Source organism: Anomaloglossus baeobatrachus, chromosome 4, assembly GCF_048569485.1.
Source record: "Anomaloglossus baeobatrachus isolate aAnoBae1 chromosome 4, aAnoBae1.hap1, whole genome shotgun sequence".
Lineage (NCBI taxonomy): Eukaryota > Metazoa > Chordata > Amphibia > Anura > Aromobatidae > Anomaloglossus > Anomaloglossus baeobatrachus.
Genome location: NC_134356.1, coordinates 188,080,221 through 188,105,401, shown reverse-complemented (window position 1 = coordinate 188,105,401; position 25,181 = coordinate 188,080,221). Strand labels below are relative to the sequence as shown.

The 25,181-nt window shown below is 50.3% G+C and overlaps 1 protein-coding gene across 2 annotated transcripts in view; it reads left to right on the top strand.

Annotated features, from left to right (window-relative positions):
- The window catches only part of DPYSL3 (dihydropyrimidinase like 3), a 179,697-nt gene that overhangs the window by 76,804 nt on the left and 77,712 nt on the right, over positions 1-25,181 (top strand). Inside the window, exon 1 of one of the 2 annotated variants that reach the window (XM_075344610.1) lies at positions 24,396-24,597. The exons of the other annotated variant lie outside the window; for it this stretch is intronic. Within the exon in view, the coding sequence (XP_075200725.1) occupies positions 24,559-24,597 (39 nt within the window). The 5' untranslated portion in view covers positions 24,396-24,558. Of the gene's footprint in view, positions 1-24,395; positions 24,598-25,181 lie in introns of those variants that run through there. 2 annotated transcript variants of the gene reach the window in all.

The following is a 25,181-nucleotide window of genomic DNA, read 5'->3' as shown; positions in this document are numbered from 1 at the left end:
TCAGCTCTCGAGGTACAGGTAATAAGCGGTCATTACCCAGGGCTGGGGTGAGGAAACCTCAGCTCTCGAGGTACAGGTAACAAGCGGTCATTACCCAGGGCTGGGGTGAGGAAACCTCAGCTCTCGAGGTACAGGTAACAAGCTGTCATTACCCAGAGCTGGGGTGTGGAAACCTCAGCAATCGAGGTACAGGTAACAAGCGGTCATTACCCAGGGCTGGGGTGAGGAAACCTCAGCTCTCGAGGTACAGGTAACAAGCGGTCATTACCCAGGGCTGGGGTGAGGAAACCTCAGCTTTCTAGGTACAGGTAATAAGCGGTCATTACCCAGGGCTGGGGTGAGGAAACCTCAGCTCTCGAGGTACAGGTAACAAGCGGTCATTACCCAGGGCTGGGGTGAAGAAACCTCAGCTCTCGAGGTACAGGTAACAAGCTGTCATTACCCAGGGCTGGGGTGTGGAAACCTCAGCTCTCGAGGTACAGGTAACAAGCGGTGATTACCCAGGGCTGGGGTGTGGAAACCTCAGCTCTCGAGGTACAGGTAACAAGCGGTCATTACCCAGGGCTGGGGTGTGGAAACCTCAACTCTCGAGGTACAGGTAACAAGCGGTCATTACCCAGGGCTGGGGTGAGGAAACCTCAGCTTTCTAGGTACAAGTAACAAGCGGTCATTACCCAGGGCTGGGGTGAGGAAACCTCAGCTTTCTAGGTACAAGTAACAAGCGGTCATTACCCAGGGCTGGGGTGAGGAAACCTCAGCTTTCTAGGTACAAGTAACAAGCGGTCATTACCCAGGGCTGGGGTGAGGAAACCTCAGCTCTCGAGGTACAGGTAATAAGCGGTCATTACCCAGGGCTGGGGTGAGGAAACCTCGGCTCTCGAGGTACAGGTAACAAGCGGTCATTACCCAGGGCTGGGGTGAGGAAACCTCAGCTTTCTAGGTACAAGTAACAAGCGGTCATTACCCAGGGCTGGGGTGAGGAAACCTCAGCTCTCGAGGTACAGGTAATAAGCGGTCATTACCCAGGGCTGGGGTGAGGAAACCTCGGCTCTCGAGGTACAGGTAACAAGCGGTCATTACCCAGGGCTGGGGTGAGGAAACCTCAGCTTTCTAGGTACAAGTAACAAGCGGTCATTACCCAGGGCTGGGGTGAGGAAACCTCAGCTCTCGAGGTACAGGTAATAAGCGGTCATTACCCAGGGTTGGGGTGAGGAAACCTCAGCTCTCGAGGTACAGGTAATAAGCGGTCATTACCCAGGGCTGGGGTGAGGAAACCTCAGCTCTCGAGGTACAGGTAATAAGCGGTCATTACCCAGGGCTGGGGTGAGGAAACCTCAGCTCTCGAGGTACAGGTAATAAGCGGTCATTACCCAGGGCTGGGGTGAGGAAACCTCAGCTCTCGAGGTACAGGTAATAAGCGGTCATTACCCAGGGCTGGGGTGAGGAAACCTCAGCTTTCTAGGTACAAGTAACAAGCGGTCATTACCCAGGGCTGGGGTGAGGAAACCTCAGCTCTCGAGGTACAGGTAATAAGCGGTCATTACCCAGGGCTGGGGTGAGGAAACCTCAGCTCTCGAGGTACAGGTAATAAGCGGTCATTACCCAGGGCTGGGGTGAGGAAACCTCAGCTCTCGAGGTACAGGTAACAAGCGGTCATTACCCAGGGCTGGGGTGAGGAAACCTCAGCTCTCGAGGTACAGGTAACAAGCTGTCATTACCCAGAGCTGGGGTGTGGAAACCTCAGCAATCGAGGTACAGGTAACAAGCGGTCATTACCCAGGGCTGGGGTGAGGAAACCTCAGCTCTCGAGGTACAGGTAACAAGCGGTCATTACCCAGGGCTGGGGTGAGGAAACCTCAGCTTTCTAGGTACAGGTAATAAGCGGTCATTACCCAGGGCTGGGGTGAGGAAACCTCAGCTCTCGAGGTACAGGTAACAAGCGGTCATTACCCAGGGCTGGGGTGAAGAAACCTCAGCTCTCGAGGTACAGGTAACAAGCTGTCATTACCCAGGGCTGGGGTGTGGAAACCTCAGCTCTCGAGGTACAGGTAACAAGCGGTCATTACCCAGGGCTGGGGTGAGGAAACCTCAGCTCTCGAGGTACAGGTAACAAGCGGTCATTACCCAGGGCTGGGGTGAGGAAACCTCAGCTCTCGAGGTACAGGTAACAAGCTGTCATTACCCAGGGCTGGGGTGTGGAAACCTCAGCTCTCGAGGTACAGGTAACAAGCGGTCATTACCCAGGGCTGGGGTGTGGAAACCTCAGCTCTCGAGGTACAGGTAACAAGCGGTGATTACCCAGGGCTGGGGTGTGGAAACCTCAGCTCTCGAGGTACAGGTAACAAGCGGTCATTACCCAGGGCTGGGGTGTGGAAACCTCAGCTCTCGAGGTACAGGTAACAAGCGGTCATTACCCAGGGCTGGGGTGTGGAAACCTCAGCTTTCGAGGTACAGGTAACAAGAGGTGATTACCCAGGGCTGGGGTGTGGAAACCTCAGCTTTCTAGGTACAGGTAACAAGCGGTGATTACCCAGGGCTGGGGTGTGGAAACCTCAGCTTTCTAGGTACAGGTAATAAGCGGTCATTACCCAGGGCTGGGGTGAGGAAACCTCAGCTTTCTAGGTACAGGTAATAAGCGGTCATTACCCAGGGCTGGGGTGAGGAAACCTCAGCTTTCTAGGTACAGGTAATAAGCGGTCATTACTCAGGGCTGGGGTGTGGAAACCTCAACTTTCAAGGTACAGGTAATAAGCGGTTATTTCCCACGGCTGGGGTGTGGAAACCTCAGCTCTCGAGGTACAGGTAATAAGCGGTCATTACCCAGGGCTGGGGTGAGGAAACCTCAGCTTTCTAGGTACAAGTAATAAGCAGTCATTACCCCGGGCTGGGGTGAGGAAACCTCAGCTCTCAAGGTACAGGTAATAAGTGGTGATTACCCAGGGCTAGGGTGAGGAAACCTCAGCTCTCGAGGTACAGGTAATAAGCGGTCATTACCCAGGGTTGGGGTGAGGAAACCTCAGCTTTCTAGGTACAGGTAACAAGCGGTCATTACCCAGGGCTGGGGTGAGGAAACCTCAGCTCTCGAGGTACAGGTAATAAGCGGTCATTACCCAGGGCTGGGGTGAGGAAACCTCAGCTCTCGAGGTACAAGTAATAAGCGGTCATTACCCAGGGCTGGGGTGTGGAAACCTCAGCTCTCGAGGTACAGGTAATAAGCGGTCATTACCCAGGGTTGGGGTGAGGAAACCTCAGCTTTCTAGGTACAGGTAATAAGCGGTCATTACCCAGGGCTGGGGTGAGGAAACCTCAGCTCTCGAGGTACAGGTAATAAGCGGTCATTACCCAGGACTGGGGTGAGGAAACCTCAGCTCTCGAGGTACAAGTAATAAGCGGTCATTACCCAGGGCTGGGGTGAGGAAACCTCAGCTTTCTAGGTACAGGAAATAAGCGGTCATTACCCAGGGCTGGAGTGAGGAAACCTCAGCTTTCTAGGTACAGGAAATAAGCGGTCATTACCCAGGGCTGGGGTGAGGAAACCTCAGCTTTCTAGGTACAGGTAATAAGCGGTCATTACCCAGGGCTGGGGTGAGGAAACCTCAGCTCTGTTGCTTTCATTATGAACAGCGATTAGGAATAGCACAGTGTGATGGGTCGCAACCAGGTGAGGGAACATTACTTGGGGAGGGGTGGAAAGCAGGTGTTATTAAATTGATACGGGAGGGGAAAGCAATATTTTTTAAATTAAGAAATTTTGATGAAAAATATTAATGAGCCGGCAATACTTAATACATAGGCACGCTCCTTGAGAAAGCAACAGAGCGAAACACGTGACGGAGTGAGGGGCCACGGACCGTTTTCACCACCCTCATTATTGGTAAATATACTGGTTAACAATTACGTGCTATATGTCACCTTGCCTCTTATATGTGTTTATGATTGCTTGCTATGCTGACTTGTCCATTGGGACTGAATCCGGTAATTCTATTAATTATTATTAAGAGCCTGTTAGTTTATTTTTGTTAAGTATTTTTTAACTAAAAGATATTTATTGACTGACTACCTCATACACTTTTAAGTATTTATATACCATTGAAAGCTCATGGATTTCAGCTATTGAGACAAAGCGGCATTGCAATTGTAGTGACTGGTCATGAGGCTATTGGTTTTCTGCTGCACAAACTGTATATTTGGGTGGTAACAACTTTAGTCTCTACAAACTTGGTACATGTGGGACTGTATAAAATTTTATTCTGTCTGTGACCCTGTATGTTATATCTATCACTTAGCACCCTTTCTTGCTGTCTATTTATGAATTTTAATATATACTAATAAAGAGTTTGTTTTAAATTTCTAACGTTGTCACTTCGTTAATTGATCATGTACACATGTTCAATGTTATTTGAAATATTATATTGAAGTGCGGTTATGCCACCTTTTGGACAATTTATTGGAAGTTATTTAATATGTATGTATGTACAGTGCCTACAAGTAGTATTCAACCCCCTGCAGATTTAGCAGGTTTACACATACGGAATTAACTTGGCATTGTGACATTTGGACTGTAGATCAGCCTGGAAGTGTGAAATGCACTGCAGCAAAAAAGAATGTTATTTCTTTTTTTATTTTTTTTTTTAAATTGTGAAAAGTTTATTCAGAGGGTCATTTATTATTCAACCCCTCAAACCACAAGAATTCTGTTTGGTTCCCCTAAAGTATTAAGAAGTATTTCAGGCACAAAGAACAATGAGCTTCACATGTTTGGATTAATTATCTCTTTTTTCAGCCTTTTCTGACTAACTAAGACCCTCCCCAAACTTGTGAACAGCACTCATACTTGGTCAACATGGGAAAGACAAAGGAGCATTCCAAGGCCATCAGAGACCAGATCGTGGAGGGTCACAAGGCTGGCAAGGGGTACAAAACCCTTTCCAAGGAGTTGGGCCTACCTGTCTCCACTGTTGGGAGCATCATCCGGAAGTGGAAGGCTTATGGAACTACTGTTAGCTTTCCACGACCTGGACAGCCTTTGAAAGTTTCCACCGGTGCCGAGGCCAGGCTTGTCCCAAGAGTCAAGGCTAACCCAATGACAACAAGGAAGGAGCTCCGGGAAGATCTCATGGCAGTGGGGACATTGGTTTCAGTCAATACCATAAGTAACATACTCCACCGCAATGGTCTCCGTTCCAGACGAGCCCGTAAGGTACCTTTACTTTCAAAGCGTCATGTCAAGGCTCGTCTACAGTTTGCTCATGATCACTTGGAGGACTCTGAGACAGACTGGTTCAAGGTTCTCTGGTCTGATGAGACCAAGATCGAGATCTTTGGTGCCAACCACACACGTGATGTTTGGAGACTGGATGGCACTGCATACGACCCCAAGAATACCATCCCTACAGTCAAGCATGGTGGTGGCAGCATCATGCTGTGGGGCTGTTTCTCAGCCAAGGGGCCTGGCCATCTGGTCCGCATCCATGGGAAGATGGATAGCACGGCCTACCTGGAGATTTTGGCCAAGAACCTCTGCTCCTCCATCAAGGATCTTAAGATGGGTCGTCATTTCATCTTCCAACAAGACAACGACCCAAAGCACACAGCCAAGAAAACCAAGGCCTGGTTCAAGAGGCAAAAAATCAAGGTGTTGCAGTGGCCTAGTCAGTCTCCTGACCTTAACCCAATTGAAAGGAAGGAAGGAGCTCAAGATTAAAGTCCACATGAGACACCCAAAGAATCTAGATAACTTGGAGAAGATCTGCATGGAGGAGTGGGCCAAGATAACTCAAGAGACCTGTGCCGGCCTGATCAGGTCTTATAAAAGACGTGTATTAGCTGTAATTGCAAACAAGGGTTATTCCACAAAATATTAAACCTAGGGGTTGAATAATAATTGACCCACACTTTTATGTTGAAAATTTATTAAAATTTAACTGAGCAACATAACTTGTTGGTTTGTAAGATTTATGCATCTGTTAATAAATCCTGCTCTTGTTTGAAGTTTGCAGGCTCTAACTTATTTGCATCTTTTCAAACCTGCTAAATCTGCAGGGGGTTGAATACTACTTGTAGGCACTGTATGTATATATTTAAGGGGTATTTTTAACATGAGTAATGTGAAACACTAGTTACAGTTAAGAATACCGGTCCATCAATAGATCTCACATTTCGATGGTATTAATACTGCTCTATTGTTACCACGATTGCCACCGCCACAGGGAAATCGTGAAGAGCCTTGTATTGATCCCTAGTTGTCGCATCATTGTTCCAACATTTGCGGGGCAGAGGCGGTGCAGGTATTCATTAGGCTGTGTGGACACAACATGCATGTGTGTCCACAACCTGAGGATACCATAACTGTTGGCGGTACGGGGCTGGATGAATGAAAATAGCAGAGCAGCCCAACATTTTCAACATACCGGGTTTTTTTGGACTATAAGATGCACTTTTTGCCCCCCAAATGTTGGGGGAAAGTGGGGGCTGCGTCTTATAGTCTGAATGTAGGGCTGCGGGGAATGAGGGTGCTGCGGTGGAGCGGGTCATCGGTGGCGTGAGCAGGCTGTAGCTACCTGCCGTGACCACGTGAGTCCGCTCATTTCATATGCACTCCCATCCTCCCGCCCATCATCCCTCAGCGCTGAAACCGGTGCTGACAGGTGGGCGGAAGGTGCTCACATAATTAAAAGCCGGCCCGCTTGATCATCCCTGGCAACTACAGCCTGGAGTGATCATGTGTGCAAATAAACAAGGAAACTGAGTTTTAAAGGGACAATCATTATGAAAAAAGCATGAGGAGTGCACCTTTAGAAATAATTATAATTTATTTATATCAAGATACATGCAAGGGCACTGTTATAACATGATGTACAATTAGTAAAATACAACAGTGATTAGAGATAAAGAGGAATCAGAGATATCCCAACCTAGGACATCCACAGCATAATATATAGGGCAATCCTATGTTTTCAGAGGTAATCCTCATACATAATTCCGACACAGAGGGTCATATTAATTAGATAGTCATAAGAAAACTGAATTCAAACCCATACCCTGTGAGGTAGCATAGGATTATTACTTACCCATATTAAAGTGCATGTGCTGGAGTGGATATTCTGTGGATAGGGGGAAGCCCCCTGGAGTGATCATGTGCGGCTGCATTCACTGCCCCCCCACGCATCATCATAAGCCCGGGGTGCAGTGAATCAGTATACTCACCTGTCACCGTTGTCTGCAGCATCGCGATCTCCTCCTGTCTGCCAGCCAGCTGATCTGTGTGTAGAGAGCAGTGAGCACAGCGATGATGTCATCCCTGTGTGCACCGCTAGTGTCCACACAGGTCAGCTGTCAGGCAGACAGGAGGAGGAGCGATGGTGCAGACAACGGTGACGGCTCCACACAGGTCAGCGGTGCTGCTGCCGGCAGTGACAGGAGGAGGAGTGATGCTGCAGGGAGAGAGGAAAGGTGAGTATAAACATTTATTTTTTGTGTGCCACAGGATACAGGCCATATAGCAGGATGGATGGGGGTATATTGCAGGATGGATGGGGGTATATTGCAGGATGGATGGGGGTATATTGCAGGATGGATGGGGGTATATAGCAGGATGGGGGTGTATAGCAGGATGGGGGTGTATAGCAGGATGGGGGTGTATAGCAGGATGGGGGTGTATAGCAGGATGGGGGTATATAGCAGGATGGGGGTATATAGCAGGATGGTGGTATATAGCAGGATGGGGGCATATAGCAGGATGGCTGTATATAAGAGCCCACTGGTGGTGGCCGCAGCTTATAGGCCCCAAATCTGGTGACAGGTTCCCTTTAAGAAATGCATGCCGTTTTACCTCCCTTTTCCTTGGTTTTGTGATGTCTTCATTTCAGCAAATTACTATCAAACCGCATGCAAAACTTTTGATGAAGTTTTTAATACTCCACATCTGGGGGAAGGGGAATTCCAGGTCACCTAGCGGAGATAATCGAGGATGGTGCACGGAAGGAAGGCCACTCCTACATCCAATCATAAAAACAGATCCAGCATCCAGTCCAGCAGGTAGAATAAAAACTTCACCTTTTATTGAATTTCCATTAAAATAGCCATTAGTATGGCTTGGTGCGTACCATACACATGACGCGTTTCAGACGTCGCAGCGTCCTTGATCACCAACGCGTCTTGTGTATGGTACGCACCAAGCCATACTAATGGCTATTTTAATGGAAATTCAATAAAAGGTGAAGTTTTTATTCTACCTGCTGGACTGGATGCTGGATCTGTTTTTGTGTCCACATCTGGGGGGTTTGACCCAGGACCTCAGCATGGAAAAGCTGCAGAGCTAACCACGGACCTATGGTGCTGTCCACTCTACAGCCATACTACAGCCATGCACTTCAGGGCCAAGCCACACTATACATGTATACTTTAGGCTGGTGCCACACATGGCAAATTTGCTATGGAGCTTCCCTCAATTTCTCAAAAATGCTCAGAGATATGGTGGTTCTCCCTTTGGTATTCCCATACATCTTTCAATAGCACTTGAAAAATGGCAGATGAAAAAGCAAGCTACTTATGTAACAGTAAAGAGGTTGCCTAAAGGAAAAAACATTGGAAAAATGATAAAACGTATTATGCATCTATGTAAGAAACTTGGGGGAAAAAAAAGATTGCAAATTTATAGTGTCTGCAATTTATATTCTATATTTTGCAACATTTTAAACTTTTGAAAACATTGAACAGAACCTAGTGGAACGGGGCAACCTGATACATTTATACGCCAAATCTAGGCCATCCTGTGGCAGCTGTAGATTTGTATTTCTGGCACACACACAACATGCCACGCATCTTCTTTACTAAGTGCATATTAATAAACTAGAAGGTGGCCCGATTCTACGCATCGGGTATTCTAGAATTTACGTATTGTGTAGTTCATGTATGATTTTTGTTATATTGTTATATATATATATATATAGATGTTGTTGTGTGTAGTTACCAAGTGTTTGTGTAGGGCGCTGTACATGTTCTGGATGTTGTCTGGGTGTGATGGGGGGTGAGAGCGGTGTTGTTTGTGTGTTGCGTTGTTTGTGGAGCGCTGTGTGTCTGTAGCGTTGTGTGTGTGTTGCGCAGTTTGTGTGTGTGTGGTGTGTTTTGGGGGGAGGTATGTTTTGTGCAATGTGCGTGTTGTGCGGTATGTGCGTATATTTGTGTGTGCAGCGTTGTCTGTGTGTGTGGGTGTCTGTGTAGGGCAGTTGTTTGTGGTTCCCAGTGTGTGTGTGTGGTGTGGTGTGTTGTGCAGTGCGCGCGCGCGTATGTGTGTGTGTTGGGGGGAGGCGTGCACTTCCCATCGTGCTCCATCCCCCATGCAGCGCACTCCCCATCGTGCTCCATCCCGTATGCTGCGCACCCCCCATCGTGCTCCATCTCCCATCCTGCGCACTCCCAAACGTGCTCCATCCGCCATGCTGCGCACTCCCAAACGTGCTCCATCCCCCATGCTGCGCACTCCCCATCGTGCTCCATCCCCCATGCTGTGCACTCCCAAACGTGCTCCATCCGCCATGCTGCGCACTCCCCATCGTGCTCCATCTCCCATGCTGCGCACTCCCAAACATGCTCCATCCGCCATGCTGCGCACTCCCAAACGTGCTCCATCCCCCATGCTGCGCACTCCCAAACGTGCTCCATCCGCCATGCTGCGCACTCCCAAACGTGCTCCATCCCCTATGCTGCGCACCCCCCATCGTGCTCCACCTCCCATCCTGCGCACTCCCAAACGTGCTCCATTCGCCATGCTGCGCACTCCCCATCGTGCTGCATCCTCCATGCTGCGCACTCCCAAACGTGCTCCATCCGCCATACTCCGCACTCCCCATCGTGCTGCATCCCCCATGCTGCGCACTCCCAAACGTGCTCCATCCGCCATGCTGCGCATTTCCAAACGTGCTCCATCCGCCATGCTGCGCACTCCCAAACGTGCTCCATCCGCCATGCTGCGCACTCCCAAACGTGCTCCATCCGCCATGCTGCGCACTCCCAAACGTGCTCCATCCGCCATGCTGCGCACTCCCAAACGTGCTCCATCCGCCATGCTGCGCACTCCCAAAGGTGCTCCATTCGCCATGCTGCGCCAGCATCAGCCTCTCCGTCTCCAGCATCAGCCTCCCCATCCCAGCCTTCCCCAGGTTCAGCCTCTCTCCTCTCAGCCTCCTCCAGCACGCCGTGCTCCTCTGCCGACACTCACAGATCCGATCGCATACACTCACACCCACCCGATCGCATACACTCACACACACCCGATCGCATACACTCACACACACCCGATCGCATACACTCACACACACCCGATCGCATACACTCACACACACCCGATCGCATACACTCACACACACCCGATCGCATACACTCACACACACCCGATCGCATACACTCACACACAAAGACACACACACTGACGATATTGCACATACGCGCTGATACTCACAACATCCGGGGATATCACATGCTTCTGGCCATGTGATCCCCCGGCAGGTCCTGGAAGCTCACAACAGCACAGTATCGCCGCCGAGAAGCAAGCGATATCCCAGGATGTTGTGAGTATTTGGATGCGATGTGATGTGTGAGGTGTGTGTGAGTGTGATCTGATTTGTGTGTGTATGTGTGTGTGTGTGTGCTGTTATGTGTGTGTATGTTCCGCAGCTGCAGGACCTTGATGTGTGGATGCGATGTGATGTGTGTGTGAGGTGTGTGTGAGAGTGAGTGTGAGCCGGTGTACACTGGTAACTATGATACACATCGGGTAACTAAGGGACCTTAGTTACCCGATGTGTATAATGGTTACCAGCTTTCACGGCCTCCGTCAAGATCCCAGCATCGCAAGGTTATGTCTGGCGCTGCCGGGATCCTGACGGAGCCGGTGTAGAAGCAAGCGATATCCCAGCATGTTGTGATGTGTGAGGTGTGTGTGAGAGTGAGTGTGAGAGTGAGTGTGATCTGATGTGTGTGTGTACTCACCTGGGAATCGGAGCTCCGTGTCAGTTGGGCCAGAGCGAGCGTGCATTGCGTGAGGGGGGCGGGGCCTGCAGAGAGCCGGGGCGAGAGGCCAATCCGTGTGGGGGGGCGGGGCCATGGCGAGGCCAGCGGCCAATCAGCTTTGTGTCACCGTAAGGACACAATTTCGGAGCATGACAGACAGACAGACAGACAGACAGACAGACAGACAGACAGATAGACAGACAGACAGACAGACAGACAGACAGACAGAATAAGGCAATTATATATATAGATCAGGCGCATCTTAAAGGAGTTTTCCAGCCTAAAATGACAGGTCTTCAGTCACTGTTTGTGACTGCAGACTTGCAAATCCTCACATCACATGCACTGTGAGGATTCTCTATTGTCAAGAGCTGAGAATGGTGGGCACGTGACCGCAAGTATACAATATGCATACTACTAGTCAGAATCCGACTATATGGGCCATGCCTTGATCATTATACTTGCAATGAGCACACCGTAAATAGTCCAGTCGGATCTGTCCGGGAGTATGCATATTATATACTTGCGGTCACGTGCCTTCCGTTCTGATAGTGACTGCAGACTTGTGGATTTAGACCGGACAACCCCTTTAGGCCGGAGTCACACTTGCGTGTATCTCGCACGAGTCTCGCATTGTATCACCCAGCACGGCCGTACACTTTCTTGACAGGAGCAGGTCAGCTGCATGTATTTCTATGCAGCCGACCCGCTCCTGTCCGGAGAGCATCAGGCCGTGGCGGGTGATGCGATGCAAAACTCAAGTGTGACTTAGGCCTTAAAGTGAATAAGTCGGTAGGATCAATCCTCCTAAGCAGTCTATATGGACATGTAGGTCATAGTACGTTGAATAAAATGATACCTTTCTTTGTCGCTCCATTGGGAGACCCAGACAATTGGGGTGTATAGCTTCTGCCTCCGGAGGCCACACAAAGTATTACACTTTAAAAAGTGTAACCCCTCCCCTCTGCCTATACACCCTCCCGTGCATCACGGGCCCATCAGTTTTTTGCTTTGTGTTGAAGGAGGCACACATTCACGCAAGCTCCACATTTTAGTCAGCAGCAGCTGCTGACTTTATCGGATGGAAGAAAAGAGGGCCCCTAACAGGGCTCCCGGCATGCTCCCTTCTCACCCCACTCTGGTCGGCGGTGCTGTTAAGGTTGAGGTACCCATTGCGGGTACAGAGGCTGGAGCCCACATGCTGTTTTCCTTCCCCATCCCTTAGGGGCTCTGCGTGAAGTGGGATCCTAACCGGTCACCATACTCTGGGACCGGGCTCCCTCCGCAGCCCCTGGGGGAATCTGACGGACAGGAGACCGGGTATCATCAGGGACAGGCCCTGCTACTCTGAGGTACTCTGTGTCCCCTTGGGGACGGCGCATAGAGCGCCTGTGTAACGGACGCTGCAGCAGTTGCTGGGTGTTTTGTGCGCCGGGACTACCGCGCCGACCGCGCTTGTTTGCCGGCCGCGTTAATAACTTTAGTCCCCGGCTTTTGCGGCCTAGTACCGCATACTCCCGCCCCCGGGCCTGCCAGTCAGGGATAAGGGCGGGACGCTAGACTGGACGTCAGCGGTGAGGGCTGGAGCATACTTAGGTATCCTCCTACCCCCTCACTGAGCACTGCGGGGCACCAGATTCCCGCACTTTCTGAGGCACGCCCACGGCTCCCTCCTCCTCTCAGAACGCTGGCAGCCATTGCTATCAGCACTTTTGCCAGTGGAGATCTTCAGACCGTGCTCCACAGCTCTGGGAGGCCCAGGCAGGGAATCTGGTGGACACACAACCGCTGAGGGCGGTCGGTAAGCCGCACCTGTTACTAGGTGCTGGCCCCCCTGGGTGCCGAAGTGTATATTTATATCCTTATATTGTATACATTTACTCTGTTCGGCCGCACTATTTGCTTTGGCTATATACCCTCACTGATTGCTCTAAGAGGAGACAACAGCATGTCGTCCGCAAAAAGCAAGGGTGCCAAGGCACAGGCTTATTTTGCAACCTGTACCTCTTGTGCGGCTATGTTACCTGCAGGTTCCACCTACCCTCATTGTGTGCAATGCTCGGCCCCTGTGACATTCACTCAGCCGGAGCCTCAGCCACTAGTGGGACCCTCGGCCCAGGTAGAACCACCGGCTACCACTGTACAGGTGGCAGGGACAGAGTTTGCAGTGTTGGCTGAGAAACTTTCTGAGAAACTTTGAGTCACTTTCTCAATCCATGGCTCAGTCTATGGATAGATGGTCTGCTAAGCTACTTGAAGCTTTGCAGTCCAGACCGGTAATACAGGCCCCGGGCACTGTTGAATCATTGCCCCCAGGCCCCCCTCGGTCGGCGCAGCAAAGTGCTCCTGGGGTGACTCCTAGGTCCCACGGTGAGGACTCCGACACGGACCGCAGTCCCAGACCGGCTAAGCGGGCTCGCTGGGAGCTTCCCTCGACTTCATCACACTGCTCAGGGTCTCAGCATGAGGACTCTCTGGAGGATGAAGCGGATGTGGCAGATCAGGGCCCTGATCCTGACGCCGCTCTCAATCTTGATACTCCTGAAGGGGACGCCATAGTAAACGACCTTATAGCGTCCATCAATCAGGTGTTAGAATTTTCCCCTCCAGCTCCTCCGATTGAGGAGTCAGCTTCTCAGCAGGAGAAATTCCAATTTAGGTTTCCCAAACGTACACGGAGTGCGTTTTTTGACCACTCCAACTTCAGAGATACAGTCCAGAAACACCGAGCTTTTCCGGACAAGCGCTTTACTAAGCGCCTTAATGACACGCGCTACCCCTTCCCCACTGACGTAGTTAAGGGTTGGGCTCAGTGTCCCAAGGTGGATCCCCCAGTCTCTAGACTGGCGGCTAGATCCATAGTAGCAGTGGCAGATGGTGCGTCGCTCAAGGATGCCACTGACAGGCAAATAGAGCTCCTGATGAAATCCATCTATGAAGCCATAGGCGCGTCTTTTGCTCCGGCATTCGCAGCCGTATGGGCACTCCAAGCTATCTCAGCTTGTCTGTCTGAGATTAATGCAGTCACACGTGCCTCTACTCCGCAGGTTGTGTCTTTAACCTCTCAGGCGTCGGCTTTTTCGTCCTACGCCATGAACGCCGTCCTGGACTCTGCGGGCCGTACAGCGGTAGCATCCGCCAATTCAGTGGCAGTTCGCAGGGCCATGTGGCTACGCGAATGGAAGGCAGACTCTGCTTCCAAGAAATTCTTAACCGGTTTACCATTTTCTGGCGACCGTCTGTTTGGCGAGCAATTGGATGAAATCATTAAACAATCCAAGGGAAAGGACTCGTCCTTACCCCAGTCCAAACCAAACAGACCTCAGCAACGGAAGATACAATCGAGGTTTCGGTCCTTTCGGCCCTCAGCCAGGTCTCAATTCTCCACGTCCAACAGGCCACAGAAGGGCCAGAGGAACTCTGATTCATGGCGGTCTAAGTCACGTCCTAAAAAGACCGCCGGAGGAACCGCCCCCAAAGCGGCCTCCTCAGGACTTTCGGCCTCCCGAAACCGCATCCTCGGTCGGTGGCAGGCTCTCCCGCTTTTGCGACGCCTGGTTGCCACATGTCCAAGACCGATGGGTGAGAGACATTCTGTCTCACGGTTACAGGATAGAACTCAGCTCTCGTCCTCCGACTCGTTTCTTCAGAACATCTCCGTCCCCAGAGCGAGCCGATGCTCTTTTTCAGGCGGTGAGCACTCTGAAGGCAGAAGGAGTGGTGATCCCTGTTCCCCTCCAAGAATGGGGTCGCGGTTTTTACTCCAACTTGTTTGTGGTGCCAAAAAAGGACGGATCATTCCGTCCTGTTCTGGACCTCAAACTGCTCAACAGACACGTGAAAACCAGACGGTTCCGGATGGAATCTCTCCGCTCCGTCATCGCCTCGATGTCCCAAGGAGACTTCCTAGCATCAATCGACATCAGGGATGCTTATCTCCACGTGCCGATTGCACCAGAGCATCAGCGCTTCCTGCGTTTCGCCATCGGAGACGAACACCTTCAGTTCGTGGCACTGCCTTTCGGCCTGGCGACAGCCCCACGGGTCTTCACCAAGGTCTTGGCAACAGTGGTGGCAGTCCTACACTCTCAGGGACACTCGGTGATCCCTTACTTAGGCGATCTCCTAGTCAGGGCACCCTCCCGGGTGGCATGCCAACACAGCCTGAACACTGCTCTGGAGACTCTCCAGAGGTTCGGGTGGATCATCAATCTCCCAAAGTCAAAATTGACACCGACTCAATCGCTAACTTACCTCGGGATGGAGTTTCATACTCTCTCAGCGATAGTGAAGCTCCCGCTGGACAAACAGCGCTCACTACAGACAGGGGTGCAATCTCTCCTTCGAGCCCAGTCGCACCCCTTGAGGCGCCTCATGCACTTCCTAGGGAAGATGGTGGCAGCAATGGAGGCAGTTCCATTTGCGCAGTTCCATCTGCGTCCATTCCAATGGGACATTCTCCGCAAATGGGACAGGAGGTCGGCGTCCCTCGACAGGAACGTCTCCCTCTCTCGGGCAGCCAAAGCCTCTCTTCAGTGATGGCTTCTTCCCACTTCTCTGTCGAAAGGAAAATCCTTCCTGCCCCCATCCTGGGCTGTGGTCACGACGGACGTGAGTCTGTCAGGGTGGGGAGCAGTCTTCCTCCACCACAGGGCTCAGGGTACCTGGACTCAGCCAGAGTCCTCCCTTCAGATCAATGTTCTGGAGATAAGGGCAGTGTATCTAGCCCTAAAGGCGTTCCAGCCGTGGCTGGAAGGCAGGCAGATCCGAATTCAGTCGGACAACGCCACGGCGGTGGCGTACATCAACCACCAAGGCGGCACACGCAGTCGTCAAGCCTTCCAAGAAGTTCGGCGGATTCTGCTGTGGGTGGAAGCCACAGCCTCCACCATCTCCGCAGTTCACATCCCCGGCGTAGAAAACTGGGAAGCAGACTTTCTCAGTCGCCAGGGCATGGACGCAGGGGAATGGTCTCTTCACCCGGACGTGTTTCAAGAGATCTGTTGCCGCTGGGGAACGTCAGACGTCGACCTAATGGCGTCCCGGCACAACAACAAGGTCCCGGCATTCATGGCACGGTCTCAAGATCACAGAGCTCTGGCGGCAGACGCATTAGTTCAGGATTGGTCGCAGTTTCGACTGCCCTATGTATTTCCCCCTCTGGCACTGCTGCCCAGAGTGTTACGCAAGATCAGGTCCGACTGCCGCCGCGCCATCCTCATCGCCCCAGACTGGCCGAGGAGGTCGTGGTACCCGGATCTGTGGCATCTCACGGTGGGTCAACCATGGACACTTCCAGACCGACCAGACTTGCTGTCTCAAGGGCCTTTTTTCCATCTGAATTCTGCGGCCCTCAACCTGACTGTGTGGCCATTGAGTCCTGGATCCTAGCGTCTTCAGGGTTATCTCAAGAGGTCATTGCCACTATGAGACAGACCAGGAAACCAACGTCCGCCAAGATCTACCACAGGACATGGAGGATCTTCTTATCCTGGTGCTCTGATCAGGGTTTTACTCCCTGGCCGTTTGCATTGCCCACTTTTCTGTCTTTCCTTCAATCCGGATTAGACAAGGGTTTGTCTCTCGGCTCTCTCAAGGGACAAGTGTCGTCGCTTTCCGTGTTTTTTCAAAAGCGTCTAGCCAGGCTTCCGCAGGTACGCACGTTCCTGCAGGGGGTTCGCCACATAGTACCGCCTTACAAGCATCCGCTAGAACCCTGGGATCTTAACAGGGTGCTAACGGCTCTTCAGAAACCACCTTTCGAGCCGATGAGGGAGGTTTCTCTTTCACGCCTTTCGCAGAAGGTGGTCTTCCTAGTGGCAGTCACATCACTTCGGAGAGTGTCTGAGCTAGCAGCGCTGTCATGCAAAGCCCCCTTCCTGGTGTTTCACCAGGATAAGGTGGTTCTGCGTCCGGTCCCGGAGTTTCTCCCGAAGGTGGTATCCCCTTTTCATCTCAATCAGGATATCTCCTTACCTTCTTTTTGTCCCAATCCAGTTCACCAATGTGAAAAGGATTTGCACTTGTTAGATCTCGTGAGAGCTCTCCGGCTCTACATTTCTCGTACGGCGCCCCTGCGCCGTTCTGATGCGCTCTTTGTCCTTGTCGCTGGCCAGCGTAAAGGGTCGCAGGCTTCCAAGTCAACCTTGGCTCGGTGGATCAAGGAACCGATTCTTGAGGCCTACCGTTCTTCTGGGCTTCCGGTTCCTTCAGGACTGAAAGCCCATTCTACCAGAGCCGTGGGTGCGTCCTGGGCATTGCGGCACCAGGCTACGGCTCAGCAGGTGTGTCAGGCGGCTACCTGGTCGAGTCTGCACACTTTCACGAAACACTATCAGGTGCATGCCTATGCTTCGGCAGATGCCAGCCTAGGTAGGCGAGTCCTTCAGGCGGCAGTTGCCCACCTGTAGGAGGGGGCCGTTTTACGGCTCTTTTTATCGAGGTATTCTTTTACCCACCCAGGGACTGCTTTTGGACGTCCCAATTGTCTGGGTCTCCCAATGGAGCGACAAAGAAGAAGGGAATTTTGTTTACTTACCGTAAATTCCTTTTCTTCTAGCTCCTATTGGGAGACCCAGCACCCGCCCCTGTTCCCTTCGGGCTGTTGTTCTTTTGTGTACACATGTTGTTCATGTTGAATTCTTCTTTTGGTTCATGGTTCAGTTCTCCGAACATCCTTCGGATTGAATTTACCTTAGACCAATTTATAAGTTTCCTCCTTCCTGCTTTGGCACCAAAACTGATGGGCCCGTGATGCACGGGAGGGTGTATAGGCAGAGGGGAGGGTTACACTTTTTAAAGTGTAATACTTTGTGTGGCCTCCGGAGGCAGAAGCTATACACCCCAATTGTCTGGGTCTCCCAATAGGAGCTAGAAGAAAAGGAATTTACGGTAAGTAAACAAAATTCCCTTCTTTTATATCTGCATTCTGATGAATGGTTCCCAAGAAATACATGTTTTTATTTTATGCAAGTGAGCTGAGAAGATTTGTGTTCTAGAGACTGATCTTCATCAGAGTCTGCCTCCATTGTGGTTTTTCAGTCCTAACTACACCCCTTTATGTAAATTGCTTCCCATACATTCTAAACACATTAGGAGGGTTCATCCTACTGACAGATGTTATCTAAGCTGGCCATACACATTAGATGGCTGTCGGCTGAACGATGCGTCGGACTTGGCCAACAGCTATCTCAGCCACTCTACCATACACAGGAAAGCTTGTTTGTCCGAGCACTTTTGTGTACTCTAGGAGAAAGCTGCAGCTGACATGTTGGAATACGTGATCAACATCCGCATGCCTTTCGTGTGACACATGGAGCAGAATGAAATGCATTCAAAGAATTACTAACTTTTAAATGTTAAAGATGTACAAAGGTGATAGATATATGAAAGATTTTACAGCTATTAACCAAATAAATAATTACAAGAAAAAAAAACTACTTGGGGGGGCATTTTTTGATAATTAGCAAAGATAAAGCAGACAGCTGGGGTCTGTTATTCTCAAGCTGGGAAGGTCCATAGTTATTTGAACCTTCCCAGCCTAAATATAGCAGATTGCAGCCTCCCTAGAAGTGACGTATCACATGAGATGCTCCAAGTCTTACGCTTCACGTCGGCTCTTACTGATCGCCCAGATACGGTGGAAATCGGGGTAATGATTTAGGGTTTTTTTGGCAGCTTGCACCAAGCATTGGTTTTAGTAATATAGAGGCGTCTATCCACTAATCAAAAAAAGACACACAAAATAAAAAAGACACACACACACACACACACACTAAAAAAAATTATTTCAATAAACGCTACACAAAACTTTCCGTTGTTTAGCACTTTAAAAAAAAAAAATCTATGCAGCTTTGCTGTAGTCCAGGGATTCCGCTGTAATCCACCAAATTTGTTGTTTTTGCAGAAAAGGATATCTGAAAAAAACAGAGAAATAAAACAAGACACTTTCCCTCATTCGCCACTTTATTGAAAAGAAAACAAAATCCCAGCTGCTCCGATGTTGTCCAGGGAGGATTCCAATGAACAAAGTCTATGGAGCTTCATTCTGACACTTCATAGACTTTCCTAACAGGAATTTGCAAGTTATGCTGCATTGCAGTTGACATGGCACGTCTGAAGAGCGGTGACATCAGTAACGTTACTGTTGTTCAGGGTCGCCAAGTCACTCTGGGTTACAAAGTGCTGCTGATTAGTGGTAACATTGCTGATGTCACTGCTTTTCAGAGGCTTCAGGTCTCACGCAATGCAGAGTGACCTGGAATGGCCTGTATGCAAAGTATTGAAACAATTTTTTTTTTTGTGTCTTTTTTTTTTTTGATTACTGGATTAATAATTGTGTTGCCTAATGGACGTCACTCTATTACTAACACCAGGGCTTGATGCCAGCTGTCATTGCATCAACTCCAGCTACCATTTTCTCAATTTCCACTGCATCGGGGCAATCAGAAAGAGCCGAGGCGAAGCACCATAATTGGTGCAACTAATGGATGCACCACTTCTGGTGCGGCTGCTGGCTGGTATTTTTAGGCTGGGAAGGTCCCAATAACCATGGGCCCTCCCACACTGATAATACGAACACGAAAGCTGTCTGCTTTAGTTTGGCTGGTTATCAAAAATAGAGGGGACACCATATTGTTTTTTTCAATCAATTATTCAGCTAATATCTGTAAAATCTATCTTTGAACATCTTTAAAACATAAAAAAATATTAATTTTAGTGTCATGCAGTTTTTTCCAGTACGTGTCACATGGATGTCATACATATCAGAGATGCTTACATACGGGTGGCACACATGACACATGGATACAAAAACATAGATGGTCAAAACGAAAAGTGACAAACGTTTTTTTAAACAGACATGTGAAGGAGGCCCTAAAGTACTCTTTAGTCATTGAAAGTGGGGACTGCATTATGAATTTGAAAGTCTAGTTGGCTGCACTTTTCAATACAAGTTAAATAAAAAGAATGTATAGCCAGCAGTGTATGGTTTCTGATGGCAGCTATGTTGTGTGTAGTCTTCGACTGATGACAGTCAATTGAGATGTTTGGAAATGACTGATGGGAAAACCAGTAAGGCTGGAGTTCCACTTGCGTATGACTTGCGCGAGTCTCGCATCGTATCACCCGACAGTAGCGGGTGAGCTGCATGTATTTCTATGCAGCTGAGATACTTGTGTCCTGAGAGTATCAGGCCGTGCGGGGTGATGCAATGCGAGACTCGCACATGTCATTATTTATTATTATTATTTATTATTATTGCGCCATTTATTCCATGGCGCTTTACAAGTGATAAGGGTATACATATAAACTAGTACAACAATCATTAAGAGTACAAAACAGGCTGGTATAGGAGGAGAGAAGACCCTGCCCGCGAGGGCTCACAGTCTACAGGGAATGGGGTGAGGCAGACCACCATGGAAATCTCTTTCCTGATCCAGCAACACGTCCGAGAATGCGGTGTAAATTAAAACTCCATTTTATTTGAAAAAAATTAAGACTAACATGCGTTAGAAGGATATCCAAACATTAAAAGAAAGCGTCTTACGCGTTTCAGGCCACTAGGGCCCATAGCCATAGAGGGAATGGGTGATGTACGATAGGTGAGGACAGAGCTGGTTACGTAGTGGTGTACTGGACTGAGGGTTATTGTAGGTTGTAGGCTTGTTGGGAAGAGATGGGTCTTCAGGCTCCTCTTGAAGCTTTCCACATTAGGAGAGACTCTGATATGCTGGGGTAGAGCATTCTAGAGTATGCGGGAGGCACGGGAGAAATCTTGTATGTGATTGTGGGAAGAGGAGATGAGAGGAGTAGAGAAGGAGATCTTCTGAGGATCTGAGGTTGCGTGCAGGTGTAGCGTACCACGGGGCCTTAGGGTACTCGTCACCGGGCCAGTGGTTCCTTGGGGTAGCTGTGACTGGCCTGACCTGGCTCCGTGACCCCGTCTGCTACATGTTAAACAAGAACAGCACACAAACAGTACAGATGGGGATGGAATGAGGATGACAGGCCCCTGGGAAGCGTGTCACCGGTTGCAGCGGTGACTGGTGTCTTGGCCTCCTCCGCCACCGACCCTTCCTGCGACAAGTCCTCTCCCGAAGGGAGACTGGGGGACTGGATGGGGAGTGGAGTTGCTTTGCAGCGCCACCCGCGGTATGCGGCCAGGAATTAGCCGCCGCTGCACAGTCTCTCTCTCTCCGGGGCAGATGTTAGGTGCAGCCGGAATGGTATTGCTCCCCATGGGCGGAGCGGGGAATCCCGGTAGGTTGGTGAAAACGGGGGCAGCAGTCCACGAGAGCACCAGAGCGCAGGGCGGCGGCAGTTACTCAGTCACCGGGTGCGGGTTCCAGTCACTTTATTTACTGGCTCAGGTGGTATCGCAACCCGGGTGCTGGTCCTCGCCATCAGAGACTCCCGGGCAGGTCAGAGGCTGGATCCGGTTTGGTAATCTGTGACCTTTCTCCTCCATGCACAACTCTGCACTCTCCCCTGGTCCTGGCCCGTACAGGCCGGCAGCCTGGGCCTCTCATGGGTCGGACATCTATCCCATCTTCCCAGGCTCCCTCTCTGCTGCCGCGCCGCAGCCACCTGAACTGGGACTCTGTACCTCTCTTGTGCTCAGTCCCATGCTCTGGCGACTACTGTCTTTTTAAGTCCACGATTACAAGTACCGGGTCCCATCTCTAGATGTTGCTGGCCCCGGCTTGGTTGTGCTGTCTGTTCGGTGTTACATCCCGACAGCTCTGTTCTGCCTCCCTGAAAGGCCCGGAAACCTCCCTTCAGGGAGCTACACACCGTGTATCTGCTCTGTCTCGTGTCTAAGCTGTTCTGCCTGGCTAAAAGTGTCTCTACTCTTAACTGCCCGTGCCCCCACTTTTGCAAGTTGCTATGGCTACCACTCTTGACCTAATTAGTGGAGGCCACCTGGTACCTGCCAGGAAGTGTGTGTGTGTGTGTGTGTGTGTGTGTGTGTATATGTATATATATGTGTATCTATGTATGTGTGTGTGTGTATATATATACGTACGTACGTACGTGTGTGTATGTATGTTGGTGTACATATATATAATCTCTATATCATTTTTAACCCTTTCCTAGTGGCTGCTTCACCCTGCTGTATGGTGGTGTGAGATGTATGTAAATTTACCAGATTAACATCTTGACCTGCTCGGGAAGGATATAATATACACTATCAGGACCAGTTGAGTTTTTGACGCTGCAGAATTTCTGCACCATCTCCGCACCTTAGTTTTTTCATTGCATTTTTTATGCTGCATTTTTTTGTCTCTGGTGTGTTATCCTTTAAATAAAGCTGTTTTGTTTTTGAAACTTCCTGGTATTGACATCATTAGGTGTGAATTACATGCGCTTCTGATGCGTAAGTGCACCAAAAATGCATGTGCATTTTTTACCTGCATCAAAGGCAAGTCCCATCCTCTGATATCAAGGGCAAGCTGGGTGCTGAGGTAAAGTTGTATAGCAGAGTATTGGAAACCTGGGTGCTGAGGACAAGATAGATATCAGAACATGGAAAGCTGAGTACTGAGGGGAAAAAGATATTGGCGCATAGGAAAGCTGGGTGCTGAGGAAAAGAGACAAGTGTCAGCGAAATCATCCTGTACACCAAGGGGGGGTCCAAATTTTGCACTGGGGACCACTGAACTCTAGTTACGCCACTGCATTGCACCGTCATATCGAGGATCAGGCTGGTGCACACTCAGATTGGACGATCACACCGGGAATCAGGTTGGTGCACACAGATAGGAGGATCACGTTGGGCACCAGGCTGGCACACACAGATTGGAGGGTCACACCGGGGATCAGGCTGGTTCACACTCAGATTGGAGGGTCACATTAGTGATCAGGCTGGTGCACACTCAGATTGGAGGGTCACATTAGTGATCAGGCTGGTGCACACTCAGATTGGATGGTCACATTAGGGATCAGGCTGGTGCACACTCAGATTGGATGGTCACATTAGGGATCAGGCTGGTGCTCACTCAGATTGGACGATCAGACCGGGGATCAGGCTGGTGCACACAGGAGGATCACGTTGGGCACCAGGCTGGCACACACAGATTGGAGAGAACTGGCTGGTGCACACTCAGATTGGACGATCACACCGGGGATCAGGCTGGTGCACACTCAGATTATTGGATGGTCACATTAGGGATCAGGCTGGTGCACACTCAGATTGGAGAGACAAGTGTCAGCGTAATCATCCTGTACACCAAGGGGGGGTTCAAATTTTGCACTGGGGACCACTGAACTCTAGTTACGCCACTGCATTGCACCGTCACATCGAGGATCCGGCTGGTGCACACTCAGATTGGACGATCACACCGGGAATCAGGTTGGTGCACACAGATAGGAGGATCACGTTGGGCACCAGGCTGGCACACACAGATTGGAGGGTGACACCAGGGATCAGGTTGGTGCACACTCAGATTGGATGGTCACACCGGGGATCAGGTTGGTGCACACTCAAATTGGAGGGTCACACCGGGGATCAGGTTGGTGCACACTCAGATTGGAGGGTCACATTAGGGATCAGGCTGATGCACACTCAGATTGGATGGTCACATCGGGGATCAAGTTGGTGCACACTCAGATTGGATGGTCACATCGGGGATCAGGTTGGTGCACACTGAGATTGGATGGTCACATTAGGGATCAGGCTGGTGCACACTCAGATTGGATGGTCACATTAGGGATCAGGCTGGTGCACACTCAGATTGGATGGTCACATTAGGGATCAGGCTGGTGCACACTTAGATTGGACGATCACACCGAGGATCAGGCTGGTGCACACTCAGATTGGATGGTCACATTAGGGATCAGGCTGGTGCACACTCAGATTGGACGATCACACCGGGGATCAGGCTGGTGCACACTCAGATTGGAGGGTGACACCAGGGATCAGGTTGGTGCACACTCAGATTGGATGGTCACATTAGGGATCAGGCTGGTGCACACTCAGATTGGAGGGTCACATTAGGGATCAGGCTGGTGCACACTTAGATTGGATGGTCACACCGGGGATAAGGTTGGTGCACACTCAGATTGGACGATCACACCGGGGATCAGGCTGGTGCACACTCAGATTGGGCGATCACACCGGGGATCAGTCTGGTGCACACTCAGATTGGACGATCACACCGGGGATCAGGCTGGTGCACACTCAGATTGGACGATCACACCGGGGATCAGGCTGGTGCACTGCACACGATATCACGGAGATGCTTTCCTGAAAACATTCCATTCTGCTTTCTAGTTTTGTGATTCGGTGATGGCATCTGCAGTGCACCGAGCGCCCTCTGCTGGCCACAGCCGCGCAGTGCAGATGCAGAGCCAGAAGTGGGTGAGGCCAGCGCCGAGCTAGTACTAGGAGGGAGGAGTCCGGATCTGCTCTCTTCTCAGAGTCCCAGCTGGCACTGCAAAAAGGGATTTACTATTGTCTAAGGCAGCTAAGGAAAAAATAACAAAAATCCCCTCACCTGATCTGCTGTAAGACAGACACAAAGGGAGCAGGCTGCAGAGGAGAGCATCATGTCTTACCAGGGCAAGAAGAACATTCCTAGGATAACAGTGAGTGCATGCATCTTGTATCTGCTTAGCTGTCATGTGTGGGGCACTGCTGGCACTGAGGAGCGCTCGGGGCTGCTCAGCATACACTCTATGTATTGTGTGTCTTGTGGGGCTGCTCCTGGCATGGCCACGTTATTGGAATAGTCCCCCTGTGTCCAGGATTATCCCTGACCTCACAGTATTAGGATCAGCGTGCAGGGTTATCCTGCCATGCTCTAATCTGGCACAGATTCCCTGGCAGGTGGATGCTTGCTTATCAGGGTGGAGAATGGATACATGTTATGCAATGTATACTGTAGCAAAATGTCCTTATCACTACATCAAAGGGAAAGGATGACACCCTGGAGAGGGGTGGTCCTCTCGGCACCACCCAAATGTGTATGGAATGGATGGCCATGCCCCATGTATTCTGAGTACCAGTCATTGTCCTAAATACTGATTTATGGTCTTCATTGCCGAAGGTGAGAGAGCAGTATATAGCTGTAAACCTGACCCCCATCCTTTAGATGCAGGCTCAGAAAATGTGAAGTAGGGTTGGGCATCCATGTCCACGTTTTCTGCCTTCATCTTCTCCAGATCTTCGG